Source organism: Sardina pilchardus, chromosome 16, assembly GCF_963854185.1.
Source record: "Sardina pilchardus chromosome 16, fSarPil1.1, whole genome shotgun sequence".
NCBI lineage: Eukaryota > Metazoa > Chordata > Actinopteri > Clupeiformes > Clupeidae > Sardina > Sardina pilchardus.
Window position 1 is genome coordinate 31,177,419 of NC_085009.1, and position 14,363 is coordinate 31,191,781.

Consider the following 14,363-nt stretch of genomic DNA (forward strand, 5'->3'; position numbering starts at 1 on the left):
AAGGATATTCACCATCCTATCCTTAGGCCACTGCTTTGTTCTTTTGGCAGTATGTTTAGGATTATTGTCGTGTTGGAAGGCGAATGACCTCCCCATCCTCAGCTGTCTAGGAGAGGGACGCAGGTTTTCCTCAAGAATTTGGGTGTACTTGGCAGCATCCATTTTCCCTTCTATCCTGACCAATTGCCCAGTCCCCGCTGAAGAGAAACATCCCCAAAACATAATGTTGCCCCCACCATGCTTCACAGTAGGTATGGTGTGTTTTGGGTGTGTTTGGGTGTGTATACTGTGTTTGGTTAGCGCCTGGAGCTCAGTCCAAAAACTTCAATCTTAGTCTCCAAAAAGTTCGATCTTAGTCTCATCTGACCATAAAAGCTTTTTCCACATGGTAGCAGAATATTCCAGATGTGTTTTTGCACTGAACTCCAAGCCCAATGTTTGGCGAAAACCAACACAGTACACCACCCAAAACACACCATACCTAGTGTGAAGCATGGTGGGGGCAACATTATGTTGTGGGGATGTTTCTTTTCAGCGGGAACTGGGCAATTGGTCAGGATAGAAGGGAAAGTGGATGCTGCCAAGTACACCCACATTCTTAAGGAAAACCTGCGTCCCTCTCCTAGACAGCTGAGGATGGGGAGGTCATTCGCCTTCCAACACGACAATAATCCTAAACATATACTGCCAAAAGAACAAAGGCGTGGCCTAAGGATAGGATGGTGAATATCCTTGAGTGGCAAAGTTAGAGCCCTGACTTAAATCCTATAGAAAATCTGTGGATTGACTTGAAGAGAGCAGTCCATCGCCATTCCCTACAGAATTTGACTAAATTTGAACATTTCTGCACGGAAAATTGGGCAAATATTCCCCTATCTAGGTGTGCAAAGCTATAATAGAGACATATCCAAACAGATTGATGGCTGTAATGAAAGCAAAAGGAAGCTTTACAAAGTATTAAGTCAGGGGTATGATGACTTTTCCAACCCTGTTATTCTAGTTTTTAATTTTTTATTAATTTTCAGAACTGTTGACTTTTTTTTCATTATTTTGATGTTGTACAGCTAAATTTGTTAATAAAACTGGAAAAGATTTTTTTTAAAATGGGTTTTGATTTCAGGCTGTAAGACAAAAAAAGTAACTATTTCAAAAGGGTATGATGACTTTCTATAGGCACTGTATATTAAATTCGGATCGGCCCATGGATCGGCTCATTTTTTCCGATCCCCGATCCAGCTATTTTGTTCATATCGGGGCCGATATCCGATCCAAATATCGGATCGGTGCGTCCCTACTTCATATTATATTCATATATATTCAAAAAATACATTAAACAAATGTCCCAAACCCACAATGAAAATATAAATAATGTAATACAAACTTTCCCTTGTCAGGGACGCTTACAGTATTTTTGGGGGGGCTGAAGATGAGGCCTCCTAAAAATATATTGTAGGCCTAATGATATGCGACCATTATCACGTACATTATTCTCTGTTGAATTGCTTACAAATACAAATCACACAGATGTCACGTGAGATGTCACAGATGTCACGTGGTTCGCATTTTGCGGCTAGCTTATGTTTCTCTGTTCTTGCATGTAACTCCAGCGCCTTCACGCCCAGAGTCCCTAATTTAATAGTTTTCCCCCCAAAGTTTGCAACGAGTCTCATACCTTGAGCATGTAACCAACAGTGGAAATCGCTGTGATCTAGCCATGTCTCATTGGAAGTAGCCTACACTTTCCCATTTTCCCACACGTTGCCGAACTTGAACAAACTCTGAGGAGATTCAGACGTATTTCGTGGGCAGGTATTGCATTTCTCACGGGATTTGTTTTGTAGATGTATCACCCCAATAGGCCCATCCCCCAGAAAGAACTACGCAACAACACACCGAACCAACGTTCTGAGGCAGCGTTCTGCTGGTTTCGTTACAATTGTAGCAAAGATGCTCGCTCCGCTTTGCAGGCTACGACTCCATACTGTTTTGCTACTTTGTAATGAGTTTCTGTTGCCAGCATTTCTGGAAATGAAATGTAAGACCTTGTATGGGAAATCTGGTCCATTTTAAGACCTTTAAGGCCTTACATTTAAAGTTCAGAATTTTAGACCTTTTAAGACCCCGCGGGAACCCTGTGTTTGCAACATCACTAATTATTAACCCCCCCCCCCACCCCCCGGACACACTGGATACATGCATCATACAAATTAATCCACAGAATTTATCATTATGGGATACTAAAATGTCTTACCTGAGTATCTCCAGTGCACAGTTTGGGTCACCCAGTCCACTACACAATTCTTGGACCCCAATATCTCCAATACTGTTGCCACTGAGGTTCAGATTTTTCAGCTTTGAAGACGCTTTGATGAGGACAGATGCCAGACCTGCACAGCTCCTCTCAGTGAGTCCACAACTGTTGAGCCTTAAAGGAGACATAGAATGGAAACCATTTTGTCTTCGTTTTGAGGTTGTGTGGTTGCTAAATAGGGCGTCATTTACCATTTCAATACCCAGCCTACATATAAGGTTTTAATTGGGCTTTTGAAATTGCGTTTTTTTTCATAAATCAAAGTTGAATATATGCTATTGTCACATCAGAAAACACGGTACAAAATCATCCATTTTGGGGAAAACATTCGACCAGTTAACAGATTAGCAGATTCTCTAGAAAGGACTTGTTAACTAATTGCATTAGTGTTGTTGTTCTTCTGAATCATACTTATATAATATAATTTCAAATGATATTAACCCCCCCACACACACACACACACATATTGCACACACACAAACACACACACACACACACACACACACACACACACACACATTTCTGCCCACAACTTTTGCTATCCTACTCACAGAGCCTTTTGGGATTCCTCCACTACTGGCTGCAGCCTTAGGAGACATTCATCAGACCTGCTGTACTTCTTCAAATCAAACACATCCAGCTTTTCTTCTGATGTCAGAAGCACAAACACGAGAGCTGACCACTGTGCGGATGAGAGTTTGGCTGCAGAAAGTGTCCCTGCACTAAGGAAGCTCTGGACCTCCTCCACTAAGGAGTGATCATTGACTTCATTCAGACAGTGGAAGAGGTTGAGAACTCTTTCTGATGATGGCATCTCCCTGATCTTCTTCTTAATGTACCTGCCTATTTCCTTTTTGCTTTCATGTTCTTCCTTTATTAGGCCTCTCAAGAGTCTCTGGTTGGATTCCAGAGAGAGGCCAAGAAGGAAACGGAGGAACAGATCAAAGTGTCCATCTTCATGTTCCAAAGCTTTGTCCACAGCACTCTTCTGTAGGGTGGTCATGGGTTTGTCCATTGTTTGCCACAGACGTTGAAACACTGTTTTGGGGGGTTGCTGTGGGGACATGAGATCTTTCCCCTCAGTTATTAACATCAGGATCACATACAAAGCTGCAAGGTACTCCTGGATGCTCAGATGCACAAAGCAGTACACCTTTTCCTGATGAAGTCTGGACTCTTCCTGAAAGATCTGGGTGCAAATGCCACAGTGTACTGCTGCCTCTCTGACATCAATGCCACTCTCTCTCAGGTCATCTTCATAAAAGATCAGGTTGCCCTTCTTCAGCTGCTCGTAGGCCAACTTCCCAAGAGCAAGGAGACTAGCCTGGTTCCACTGTGGATCTGTGTCATGAACTCCTTCAAACTTTAGACTCTTCTGCTTGGTTTGAAAGACAAGGAAATATGTGTACATCTCTGTCAAAGTCTTTGGAACTTGCTTACCTCCTTCACTCTTGAGAATTAATTCAATAACATTAGCAGCAATCCAGCAAAACACTGGTATGTGGCACATAATGTGGAGGCTTCTTGATGATTCTATGTGAAAAATGACTTTGCTGGCAAGATTCCGATCACTGATCCTCTTCCTGAAGTACTCCTCCTTCTGAGCGTCGCTGAACCCTTGTACTTCTGTGACCCGGTCGACACACTCAGGAGGGATTTGATTGGCTGCTGCTGGTCGAGAGGTGATCCAAAGGAGAGCAGAGTGAAGCAGATCACCCTTGATGAGATTCGTCAGCAGAACATCCAATGAAGCGACCTTTGTCACTTCAGTCAAAATTTCATTTTTCTGAAAGTCTAGTTGGAGTCGGCACTCATCCAGACCATCAAAGATGAACAACACTTTGTATTTCCCCTGGCTGGGAAAAGTTAACTGCTTTATTTCTGAGAAAAAATGGTGAAGAAGATCCATCAAAGAGAGCTGTTTGTGTTTCATGCGGTTGAGCTCTCTAAAAGGAAGTGGAAATATGAAGTGAATATCCTGGTTTTCTTTTCCTTCAGCCCAGTCCAGGATGTACTTCTGCACTGAGACTGTTTTGCCAATGCCAGCTACTCCCTTTGTGATCACACTTCTGATTGGTTTGTCTTGGCCAGGTAAGGGCTTAAAGATGTCTGTGCATTTGATTGGTGTCTCCTTCCCACCTGGTCTCTTGGATTTGGACTCAATCTGCCTGACTTCATGCTCCTCATTTACTTTCCCACTTCCTCCCTCTGTGATGTAGACCTCTGTGTAGATCTTCTCCAGCAGAGCAGAGCTGCCTTGCTTTTGTATTCCTTCAAACACACTCTGGTACTTGTTCTTGAGATTTCTCTTCAGCTCAGTCTGCCACACTACAAGTTCAACTACAAAAAAGCATAAATAATGTTAAAAACAAAATAATGTTAGCCAGCCACTAATACTAAAGACAAAATACGTCCACTGTGTCTTTTACACAAATGTGCCTTTTAGTGCCTTATTGATGTTTAATTGCAAATGGAAATAAATATCTACAGTACTTAACAATGCATTGAAATGAAATGGGTATTTTCTGTTTCTCTAATGTAGCTCTCTGGTTTTATTAATCAAAATCATAGGAAATGTACTTAAAGGAACACTTCTTACTTTCTTGCAGTTTGTCAGCAATATTATTTTCTTTCATGTTCCTCAGGAAGTGCAGTGCCATCTTAAGAGCCCCTTCTCTGGCATCACTCTCATCCTGCTCTTTACCCTCAATGTGTTCTTGGTAATCTGGACTCAGAATCTTCTTGAATCTCGTCAGCTCATTCTTCACAAAGGTGATGATCTTCTCCTCAAGCACCTGGGCCCGTATTCACAAAAAAATGTAAGGCTAGAAGTCGCTCCTAAGTCTAGGACAGCTTAAAGGAACTCGAGAGGACTCCTAACTCAGTAAGACCTATTCACAAACCGCTTTTAGTGGCATTTCACGTCACAATGTTTTGAAATGACCGTGCGGTTACAGGAGCTGTCATGCGAGGGAATAATTGTGCCTTGCAAGTAAAGGATGTAATAACGCCACAACCAAACCGACAACCAAAACCACCATGCATGTAAACTAAATGTAACGTCTCATTGTACCGGTATGCATAAATTAAATTAGGCATATGTAGGCGAATGTAGGCTACGTGTTGTCATACAGATTCATGTTATGTCATGTTGCAAAGATACTGCTCCAGTCCGTAGTGTTTCATTATGCTCCTATGCTATTTGCTTTCCTCTTTATTAGGCTATGCCTATTTATTCATCATCTTCCATCCTTCACAGTCCGACATTCTCACCAGCTAAGACCTGACACCTGTCACTCAACTTGTCGTAGTAGGGGAGGTTTTTGTCATCATTCCCGCGTGATAATCATCAGCCAATCAAGGTGGTCACTTTAATCAAGCTCGTGCATGAGTAATGACGTCAACCATTTCTCTCAGCCCTTTCTTAAAAGTAGGTCTGAGAGGCTTTGTGTATAACTTTTCAGAGAAAACGCCAAGCTAAAATCTTTTAGCGTGATTTAGGAGTACTCTTAGTGGAAAGATAAAATGCTTTGTCAACAAGGGCCTCGTAAACAAATATCTGGTTATACTTTGGATTACAATACCCAGGTTTTGAAAAAAGACCGTATTATTATTGTCCTGTATTGTAACATCAGAAACGTGTATATGAGTGCGGCATGATATAGCTGCATGCAAACCTGGAATATGTGCTGGAGGTCCCGCTGGGTAAACTGCTCACTGACAGCATCTGGTTTGCATTCTCCCATTTGACCACTGAGTATTTAGGGCAAAACAAATCACAAATAGACTTCCATTAGTTGTGCTTGCAACACTGACATCTGTCCGATGCCTAAACTTTATATTTTGATGAACTGAACCAGAAATCTGTCTACTGAAAGGAAGTTGGAGTTAGCATCTAGGGGTGTCACGATACCAAAAAATCAGTAGTCGGTGCCAATACCAGTAAAATTACACGATTCTCGATGCCAAATTCGATACTATTGTTAAAAAAAAAGGATTTCCTAAAATCCCATGTACTTAATGTCCCATGTACTTAATGAATTTCTTTATTGAAATATTTGCAGAATACTGAAATATAATTTCTATAACATACAGAGCATAACAGAATACAGTATCCAATTGTGAGCATATCACATAGGCTTACACATAATTAATTAAATCACTTTTCTAATGGTTTGCATAAAAACCAACAACTTGCATCGGCTTTTTATCGCTCTGCTTTCATATAATGTGAATGATTTTTTTTACAAGATGTAAAGTCTTTATTTGAAACACACACACATTCTGTAACTATTTATACATTCTATATGAAATTTCTGATCTTCATTAGCAGCAAACTTTATGCAGATTATAGCCTACTATTCATATTACAACTCCACCTCTTAAATTCAGTCTGGTTGAAGCCTCAAAATATTGTAAACAAAGTAGCATGCAGGCTAAGCTTATCATACTCTACTGGTTGGACTGTTCAGTTTCCCCATGTGTTTAAGTTTCAAGGTAAGCTACTTTTTTCTCCTTGGGACAGAACCTTTTAAGTCTTGGAGTTGGAAAACATTGGTATTGAGATGGTCAGTCAACTTGAATGCAAGAGTTTTTATCAAATGTCTACAGCATAGCCTTCTAATGATGCTAACCGTTTTTAACAGTAATTAGTGTGCTTGCAAAAGCACACTATTGTTATCCGTGCGTTTCATATACTTATTTATCTCAAGTCCAACTTTTGTCTCCCTATCTTGTCCTAGGGATTTAGAGCTAGAGACGCCGTTCCACCTCTCACGCGTGGGTCCTGATGCGAGGATGGTGGCTTGTATACAGCTTTTTGATACGGCGTGTCGTTCTCCCGTTATTCCAGTTTTTCCGGTCGATTTTTTCCCATAGGAATGAATGGAAAAGCGATTTTTGAGCGCTGATGCCCACACATTTTTCCACCTGTAGCCCACACCGTAAGACATAAAGTCATGAAATTTGGTATGCTGATAGAGGAGACTACACTGATTGACACCACCAGGTTTCATGCTTGCCACTCTCACACTATAGCGCCACCAACTGGTCAAAGTTGGAAAACGCGTTCATGCCCGTAACTTTTGATCCGTATGGCCGATTTTGATAAAACTTATACCATTGGAATCCTCTGACCTAGCTGATTCCAACGCACCATATGACGTCATTTTCCGCCATGATGGATTTTCCACCATTTTGAATTTTGTCCAAAGTCAAAGTAAAGCGACTCTGGCCGCATAGTTCATCCGATCGTCATGAAACTTGGCACGCGTGATCTACAGACCAAGGCGGATCAACTGCCTCGATTTCGCCTTCAAACGTTCAAGCGTTTGCCTGTGACAACCAATTAAATTCAGCAAGCGAAGCCGGCAAACAGGAAGTGTGCCTATCTTGGAAATGCTGTGACGTATGAAAGCCATATTTGGTGGGATGACTTGAGATCCCATCCAAAGCACCCTCAATAAATTTGGTGTTATTTGGTCTTTTGATGGCTCTATAATTAGCAAAAACGTGTGTGTTGGCGAATGTATACTATTACGCAGAATAGCTCACCTTAAATTGCTTAAGTAATGCCAAAAGGACGTTCCAGAGTGATTTAAGATACAATGTTGATATTTTTTTAAAAAAAATCAAAGTATACCAATTCTTGCAAAAGGACCTGGCACGAGTTCCATTATGCAGGAGCTTTTGTATCACTATTTAGCCCATTTCCATTACACCGCAACCACTGTCTGCGTCTGAACTGATTGACTGAGAGAGTATACATCTACGCATGCTCACGACCGATTTAGATTGTCCGCAACGATGTCTCATCCCGAGACTGGGTAAATCTTAACGACGCCATGGCCCCGAGAGGCAAGTACGGACTTACTCGTTGTTAAAATGAACTGATGTCCAGGTGCTATTTATGGTGGCAATCACACGAGCTTTCACTGTGACGGTGTTTTGTTTTTGACCATTTACAATAGTTTCTCTTCGTAATGAATTACTATTTAGGAGATTGTAATGATTACAGGACATCGTTTGATATATTTGTGATGTTTTGAGATTTTATTTCTTGTTATAGCCTATGCAATATTGACTTCGAGCATTCTGGGTAAATCACGTCGCTTGTTTTCCTGTTAAGTTTCGTTTTCTGTTGTGATGATGAGCAGACGGCTGTGCACTGAAAAAAGAGATAATTAATTTACCCTCAGACAATTCCTGCAGTTATCCTGAGTATAATCCAGTCCTTGACATTCAGAGATGCAATCATTGACGAAAAGTAAGTTTGATGTTTAGATCATTAGAGACGTTAGATCTAGAACTTGTATAGTATTACCACAGTGTTGGTGAAGTTCATGACGTTAGTTTTGAGTGAGTTTACTGCCAATTACCTTAAGTTGAAGTTGTGTGCGTGTATGACAACAAAAGTAAGTGAACGTAACCTTCGGTCATGTGTATTGGGAGTGGGATGTATCTTTCACGTTGATATGCAAGGACTTAGCATGCTAAACGGAGAATTAGCATTAAGGGTTTGAAAGCCTGTTAATGTTACTTGTGTGAGAAGTTGTGCTCATAGAATGAGAGATAGCGATACAGTTTATTTAGTGACCATATTAATGACAGTTTATTTGGTTCTTTACAGACCACTATACATTATACATTTATTCATGCTGTTGTATGGTGGAAGAAAACTCAATAAAGAAACTAAGGAGAAACTACTGCTTCACAACCGGTGTTCTAACCAAAGAGTCTAGCGCTCTATGATCTTTGGTTCTAACTGACGCCACCCAAGCAACACAATCAATCAATACAGTCCTTTAGCCCCATAGACAGTAAAAGATAGCCCTCATTAACAATCTCCGACTGGAGGAAGTTTGTACCTGTGCGAGTTAACTCTATTACACAGTACCGTTTACGCCGCTAGATGGCGTAATTGACCACATAATAACTTTAGTCACGAACAAAAAGGTTTCTTTTCTTTCTTGAAGGGGTTAGCGTTGCCGTTGCTGTATATGTGTCCTGGCTTACAATTCCGTTTAATGAGCTTAGTATTCAATGCATTTCTGTATGCTGCAGATATATTATATATCTATATAAATAGCCATCTACCTATATTTCTCTGTATGTATGGAAATCCTGAATGTCTCTGCTGGAACAATACAAAGTTAAACCCCATCTCTTCTCCGTCCTATTCTAACTGATATACCATCCAGTATAGTGCCACTACCCTACCCGAATCAGTGCAAACCTATAACCTCCCCAATAATAATAGTAATAATAATTAGGCAAAAATAATAGTTTCTGCTTTAGGGAGAAATCTCAGAATTCCCCTCCAGCTAAGGAAAGTGGGAGCTATGTTTTTAGACTCAGTAGGCAAGCTTAGGCTATGTGTGGAGACTTAAACTGTGAAGTTTGGCCCACTTATTGTATAGCAGTTAACAATTCTTTCTAGGTTCAATTAATTACATCCAACACAAAGTGTTATAGAAAGTATTACTGTGTGTTTCATTTAACTATTGTTAATTTAACATTTAAATGAACAATTTAATTAATTTAGGCTATGGGTGGTACAGGTGAATTATTACCACACAGTTACTATTTAGAACTACGTAATCCTTAATTGAGATTTCATTTAAAGTTTTAAACTTTTAAAAAGGGGTTTAAAAACTGTTTTTGTACTTTCATTTTATTATGTCACACTGAACTGAATTCTAAGAGTTAAAAACAAAGGATACAATAAATGTTTTGTGATGCTTGCATTGCATAGTATTTCATTTAGGATAAGCTATATCAAAGCAGGTAGAAGTAACTGTAGTCACTTGACATTTCTGAGGATTTGCATATTTCCACCAGAGCAGTGGTAAAGACATTCTTCAGTGGAGGCACCACACTAGTTAATCACGCTATCAACATCTTCTTACCTTTTCTTCTGTTATTACTATTCTTTAACTTTATGGTAGACAGTGAGTCCAGAAAATTGAGAACCTAGGATCCTGTTTATGTTTATGAATGTGACTATGTGTATAGTATATGTTGAGACATAAGGGTGGAAAAATAGGTTACATTTATATAATGCAAATGATTAAGTTAACAATGTCATTGAATATGTTGTACAAACAAGAAGAGCGAAATGGTAAACTTTTAAGAAATCATCATCCACATCATAGTTTGATGCTGTGTGGGGTTATGGACTTGACAGTTTTGCATGGAATTGCTCATACAGTATATACATATATATTTTGTATATGTACAGTGCCTATAGAAAGTTATCATACCCTTTTGAAATAGTTACTTTTTTTGTCTTACAGCCTGAAATCAAAACCCATTTAAAAAAAAATCTTTTCCAGTTTTATTTACAAATGTAGCTGTACAACATCAAAATAATGAAAAAAAAGTCAACAGTTCTGAAAATTAATAAAAAATGAAAAACTAGAATAACAGGGTTGGAAAAGTCATCATACCCCTGACTTAATACTTTGTCATGCTTCCTTTTGCTTTCATTACAGCCATCAATCTGTTTGGATATGTCTCTATTATAGCTTTGCACACCTAGATAGGGGAATATTTGCCCAATTTTCCGTGCAGAATTGTTAAAATTTAGTCAAATTCTGTAGGGAATGGCGATGGACTGCTCTCTTCAAGTCAATCCACATATTTTCTATAGGATTTAAGTCAGGGCTCTGACTTTGCCACTCAAGGATATTCACCATCCTATCCTTAAGCCACTGCTTTGTTCTTTTGGCAGTATGTTTAGGATTTTTGTCGTGTTGGAAGGCGAATGACCTCCCCATCCTCAGCTGTTTAGGAGAGGGACGCAGGTTTTCCTCAAGAATTTTGGTGTACTTGGCAGCATCCATTTTCCCTTCTATCCTGACCAATTGCCCAGTCCCCGCTGAAGAGAAACATCCCCAAAACATAATGTTGCCCCCACCATGCTTCAAAGTAGGTATGGTGTGTTTTGGGTGTGTTTGGGTATGTATACTGTGTTTGGTTAGCGCCTGGAGCTCAGTCCAAAAACTTCAATCTTAGTCTCCAAAAAGTTCGATCTTAGTCTCATCTGACCATATAAGCCTTTTCCACATGGTAGCAGAATATTCCAGATGTGTTTTTGCACTGAACTCCAAGCGCAATGTTTGGCGAAAACCAACACAGTACACCACCCAAAACACACCATACCTAGTGTGAAGCATGGTGGGGGCAACTTTATGTTGTGGGGATGTTTCTTTTCAGCGGGAACTGGGCAATTGGTCAGGATAGAAGGGAAAATGGATGCTGCCAAGTACACCCACATTCTTAAGGAAAACCTGCGTCCCTCTCCTAGACAGCTGAGGATGGGGAGGTCATTCGCCTTCCAACACGACAATAATCCTAAACATACTGCCAAAAGAACAAAGCAGTGGCTTAAGGATAGGATGGTGAATATCCTTGAGTGGCAAAGTCAGAGCCCTGACTTAAATCCTATAGAAAATATGTGGATTGACTTGAAGATAGCAGTCCATCGCCATTCCCTACAGAATTTGACTAAATGTTAACATTTCTGTACGGAAAATTGGGCAAATATTCCCCTATCTAGGTGTGCAAAGCTATAATAGAGACATATCCAAACAGATTGATGGCTGTAATGAAAGCAAAAGGGAGCTTTACAAAGTATTAAGTCAGGGGTATGATGACTTTTCCAACCCTGTTATTCTAGTTTTTCATTTTTTATTAATTTTCAGAACTGTTTACTTTTTTTTCATTATTTTGATGTTGTACAGCTAAATTTGTTAATAAAACTGGAAAAGATTTTTTTAAAAATGGGTTTTGATTTCAGGCTGTAAGACAAAAAAAGTAACTATTTCAAAAGGGTATGATGACTTTCTATAGGCACTGTATATGTGTGTGTGTGTGTGTGTGTGTGTATGTGTGTGTGTGTATGTGTGTGTGTATGTGTGTGTGTGTGTATGTGTGTGTGTGTGTGTGTGTGTGTGTGTGAGTGTGCCTTGTTGCCGGTGTACAGTATTTCTGAATATGAATGCTGTCTGGACAGGAAATGGCATAGCTTTTATCACATGCAACCAATCCAAAATCGATTTCATATTAGGGATGTTAACCCGGTGACTGTTTGACCGATGGTTGACCGTATCCACGTTAACCGACCAAAGTTGTCGCTAGTCGGTTAACAAAAAAAAAAAAGAGGCATCTTTAAATTAGCCTAAAGACAGTGGACTAAACGTTACTACAGCTAGCCATCTCATTCCAAGAAGATCTTTTTTTCGTGAAGTTAACAAATTATCCCTCACACTCAATTTTTCATAACTCGCCTGCTTGAAGCTAGGCTACGTAATAAACCAATAAAAACATTTGGTACGAGGTCACAGCGGTGGCCGGTGCGTCTTTTGCAATCTGGAAGTGCGCTGTTTTATCCATTGGTTTTATCGTGTTGCAGTCTAGGCAACTTTCCGCATAAAATGGGCTTAGATTTGGAAAGACATTACATCTACATTTCAGGAAGGTTCATCAATGGTAACAGATAAGGTAATGATCATCTTTCGTTATTATTGTTAGCACTTCCTCAAACTAAGCTGCGTCTCTTCGGAGCTGTCATTTTCATAAGTGAGCCGCGGCCATTTCAGCTTCAAATGAGCTTCCAACGCTAGACAAACGCCTTTATTTGCAACGCGATCACCTTGTACCCAAACCATTTTCGGAGCGAAGGAACCATTTGTCCTCCACTTACAAGCTCCTTGGTTTGCAGGACTCATGTTTGGTGCTGTAGGGGATTTAAAAAAGTGACGTGAGTGAAAGGGCGGCGCCGGGGCTGTGTGTAGCCTATGAGCGGGGGACAGAGAGATGAGAGTTGGGAAATTGCGTGGCTGTTATTTCAAATAGCATAATTTATTTTAAACGAATCGGTTAACCGGTTTCAACCGGCTAATGAGCCTCGGTGGTCGGTCAAGAAAATTTGTAGTTTTCGCCATCCCTATTTCATATTCAGACATGTTAACCAGTAACAGCCTGGTTGCTTTGACATATCAACACCAAATTTGATCCTATTACACCATTTGAACAGGTGAGTCGTCCTATTTATTCTACCATCAATTTGAGGCTATAACACATTGCAACTTACTCAACAGTGAGTAAACAGCAGATATTCCTGCAATTCTCCTAACATTACTCGTATTTGTTCTAGAAACATGCCTAGTTCCTTAGGCTCCTTCCTTCTTTCACTGGTTACGTGTTTCATGCTGGCTACACGTGAACAACTCATACATAATTCAACACAAGGTCTACAGACCTTAGAGGTGTACATTTCATTTCCATACATCAAAGCATTCGCCCATGGCAGCCAATCAAATTCGATGGCGAAGCCTCCAAACAGGAAGTGAGGTCAAATCTCGGAAACGCTTTGAGGTGTCAAGACCATATTTGGTGGGATGATTTTGGACACAATCCAAAGTAGCCTTAGTAAATTTGGTGTAATTTGGCCACTAGGGGGCGTCGCAATTAGCAAAAATGCATTTTGTCTCATATCTCTTTACATCTTTGGGATGACATCCACATTTTTACATTGGAGGTGCTCTGGGACATTCCACTGATGAACCTAGGCAACCCGTCACGTCAGTGTAAGAATTCGGCAATCGAGGGTAACGCCGCCAAACTCGAAGCAGCTTTGCGTCTTGGCCAAACTTTAGTGTTTTGACCTGAGGGCGAGCGGTCGCATCTCCTGCTGGAGCGCTTTCGCGGCGCGTCGGAGCAAGCACACTTCGCACTTTCCCACCGGGAAATGCATTCTAGTTTAGCTAATCGTCTTCTGTGCGTCATTGCGTTCACGATTGTGAATGTTCTATTTGGATTAATATGCATGTCGTGGGCGGGTGCATTGAGAGCGCACGAGAGCGGGCCAAGGAGAATGAGTTTACTTCTACTGTTTGGTACAGTTGCACGTATAGTCTACAAAAGTTGCGGAAGAACTATGCTTCCACCCGGGCAGTGTCAGGTGTATCTGTACGACCACGCTTCCAGGAATGATCTGGTTGGTTTTCATGGAGACAGACGCTGTGTGCACGGAGGGCAGAGGCTGTGT

General features: G+C 40.5%; 2 protein-coding genes across 2 annotated transcripts in view; both read right to left on the reverse strand.

Moving 5' to 3' along the window:
• LOC134059649 (uncharacterized) overlaps positions 1 to 14,363 on the reverse strand; it is a 246,170-nt gene that overhangs the window by 133,975 nt on the left and 97,832 nt on the right. The window lies entirely within an intron of this gene.
• On the reverse strand, positions 2,859 to 6,060 carry LOC134059857 (NLR family CARD domain-containing protein 3-like). The gene is made up of 3 exons (XM_062516385.1): positions 5,989 to 6,060; positions 4,911 to 5,106; positions 2,859 to 4,651 (listed from the first exon to the last, which is right to left on the reverse strand). The coding sequence occupies exons 1-3, from the start codon at positions 6,055 to 6,057 to the stop codon at positions 2,859 to 2,861; spliced, it is 2,058 nt and encodes a 685-aa protein (XP_062372369.1). The 5' UTR covers positions 6,058 to 6,060.

Bases quoted from the DNA above. Each gene is read 5' to 3' on its own strand.
- LOC134059857 (XM_062516385.1), bottom strand. From the start codon at position 6,057: ATGGGAGAATGCAAACCAGATGCTGTCAGTGAGCAGTTTACCCAGCGG. The intron at 5,107-5,988 runs GTTTGCATGCAG...ATACGGGCCCAG, and splicing joins ACCTCCAGCACATATTCCAG to GTGCTTGAGGAGAAGATCAT. The intron at 4,652-4,910 runs GTAAGAAGTGTT...GCTTTTTTGTAG, and splicing joins TGCTGACAAACTGCAAGAAA to TTGAACTTGTAGTGTGGCAG.